We start from the raw sequence: 2,697 nt of genomic DNA, 5'->3' as shown, positions 1-2,697 counted from the left end.
AGCTCCTGTACACCATTGTTGCCATGGGTAGTCATTGAAGAAGATGGTTCAGTTGCTGCTGCACACTGCACTTGCATGGCAGGGTATGTACATTGTATAATATTATTTATGTACATAAACAAATTTATAGATTAGGTGAATCATGCTCACATGTGCAGCACTTTTAACAACTGTAGTGAAGGCGGCAGATTGTCAGAAGCAAACAGGATTAAATTCATGTACTTCTAGGGCCTGCTACTGGCTACCAACTCCAACCAAAGTAAAAAGAAACAAGTCAATGTTCTATATTATACAACATATAGGTTACTACAGCTAACATTAGTGAAATAAAGTTCAGAAAAACAGCAAGAATTAATGATACAACAGGTAGCCCATCATCAAAACATCATAGACTAACAGCAGTTAGAGTGCCTCCATCAGAAAATGAAATGGATTCCTTTTTACAAAAAATAAGTAAAGGAAAGGAAAGGCCAGCTATTCTTAAAATAACAATGCCTTATGCTGAAGAATTCATTCCCAGACTTTCTGACACCCGATTTCCATCACCCATTACAGAGCTATACAACCCTAAGATGTTGGATTCTGATTATATTGAGCTATTGTCTGAATGTGATAAAGTTTTTCAAGAGCTTAAGGTATGCACAATAAAGATATGAATGATTTTCTATCTGTGAAACTTTATAGATTACGGAAGCTGAAGCAGCTCTAGTGGAATTGGAGACAAGGGGTCAATCTTCTAAAAAGTCATGGTTTGTATTCCGTTCAGGCCGACTGACAGCTTCATTAATCAGAAATGCAGTAAAGACAAACCATGCTTCACCATCTCAGAGCCTAATTAAGAGGATATGTTACCCAGAGTTGTTCTCATTTTCTACAAAATCTACTAGGTATATACAATTAATGGACACAATATCATTATTTTGATATTAAACATTTGTAGATGGGGCTGTGATCATGAAAAGGAGGCCCTCTCCACGTATGAATCTGTTGCCAATGAAAACCATATTGATTTAACAATTAAAGATAATGGTTTCTTCATTGATCTTTGCCATCCATATATTGGTGCTTCTCCTGATGGCATAGTAAGCTGTTCATGCTGTGGTAAAGGAGTTCTTGAAGTGAAGTGTCCTCATTCTGTCAAAGAATCATTTCCTGAAGACAACAACCGTTCTTTTTGCATGGAAAAAGGGAATGATGGAAACTGGACTTTGAAGCGGGAGCATCCATATTACTATCAAGTCCAAACTCAGATGCATGCATGCAATCTTGGATACTGTGATTTCATAGTATGGTCAGAATCAGATGGAACACTAATAGATCGTGTGTACAGAAATACTGATTTTTTTATAATATTATCGACGACCTGCAACATCTGTTTGTCTATGGAGTACTTCCTGAAATAGTGGGAAAGTGGTACTCAAGGAAGCCAGCTGCAAATTCAAGCAATGCATTAGTAGCTCCTGATCCACTTCCTCATGAAGACAACGAAGACAATGAAGACTACGATAAAGTTTGGTGCTACTGCAATCAGCCAAGTTATGGAGAAATGATACTTTGTGACAATAAATCATGTCACATCAAATGGTTTCATTGCGATTGCTTAAGGATACGTAAAGTCCCAAAAGGCATTTGGAAGTGTCCCAGCTGTAGGAAGCTACCCATCTCTAAAAAATAATAGCCAAACCCAGCAAACAAACTCAGATCCAATCTCTTATTAATCAATAATTACATTATTATTATTAACTATATCATATACAGTACATACCATAAATTTAAGAAAAATCATTTTAGTCTTGGGATACAATGGAAGGACACAAATTAACTAAAGCACAACATGCATGAACTATTTTGTCAATAACTGTCACATTAGTATCACCACATGTGCTTGCCTCACAATACTGAACAGGCAATATATTCTGCAGAATGGTGTACTTTTGCTTTAGTACACCAATCACTCGTTCAACATTCACACGCACAAGAGACAATTCCCTACTCCAGTCAACATCATATTTCTCTAATTGCTTTTTACCCTTAGTAAAAGGGGGCATTTTGATTTCGGCCATATACATACCTACGTGATCTTGGCAGGTAAACCCACGATCAGCCAATATAACGTCACCTATAAAAATTAAATTGAAATAAATACAACTGATTGCATAGCAGTTTCTGCTTCATCATTCATTTGCAATGAACTAATGTACCTGGTAGCAGATAGTTGACAAGGCTTGACTGCTCAACTATCTCCTTGTCAGAAATTCGGCCACCTGCGCATTTAGAAATATAGGAAATGGTACCCTGTGGAGTTATACCAATCAAAAATTTTATCGTCGAATGATGCTTATAATTACTCCAAACTTGTGCTCTTGCCATCAAGTCACTTGGTCGTTCAACAAATACTTCAGAGCAGTCAATGATAACAGCACACTTTTTAAAAAATTTACGAAATGAAGTAGGCATGGTTAACCTTAAAACATCTCGATCTGGCCACTTAATAAGTGGTTTTGTTTTGACATAAACTATGTCCAAAACATTATGAAAATGCTTTGACACTTGGCCTTTACTGACACCAAATCGAAAAGCAAGATCCTCAATGCCATAGCTAAGACGAACTCTCAAGAAGAACATCATCAAGTTATTTAACTTAGACAGTTTAGGCCCAACTGGAAGATCAGACTCAACTAAGTCATACAATGCTTT

The 2,697-nt window shown here is 36.7% G+C and overlaps 2 protein-coding genes across 2 annotated transcripts; one reads left to right on the top strand and one right to left on the bottom strand.

The window, feature by feature from the left end:
• The first annotated feature begins 308 nt into the window (after positions 1-308).
• Positions 309-1,809, top strand: LOC109586852 (uncharacterized). The gene is made up of 3 exons (XM_020003080.1): positions 309-635; positions 685-887; positions 941-1,809. The coding sequence occupies exons 1-3, from the start codon at positions 429-431 to the stop codon at positions 1,401-1,403; spliced, it is 873 nt and encodes a 290-aa protein (XP_019858639.1). The 5' UTR covers positions 309-428; the 3' UTR covers positions 1,404-1,809.
• LOC109586853 (uncharacterized) lies at positions 1,783-2,691 on the bottom strand. The gene is made up of 2 exons (XM_020003081.1): positions 2,202-2,691; positions 1,783-2,119 (listed from the first exon to the last, which is right to left on the bottom strand). Exons 1-2 carry the CDS (start codon positions 2,626-2,628, stop codon positions 1,788-1,790), a joined length of 759 nt encoding a protein of 252 aa, XP_019858640.1. The 5' UTR covers positions 2,629-2,691; the 3' UTR covers positions 1,783-1,787.
• Positions 2,692-2,697: the final 6 nt, after the last annotated feature.

This window comes from Amphimedon queenslandica, unplaced genomic scaffold, assembly GCF_000090795.2.
Source record: "Amphimedon queenslandica unplaced genomic scaffold, v1.1 AMPQUscaffold_12762, whole genome shotgun sequence".
In the NCBI taxonomy this organism is placed as follows: Eukaryota; Metazoa; Porifera; class Demospongiae; order Haplosclerida; family Niphatidae; genus Amphimedon; species Amphimedon queenslandica.
This window is presented reverse-complemented; position numbering and strand designations above follow the sequence as displayed.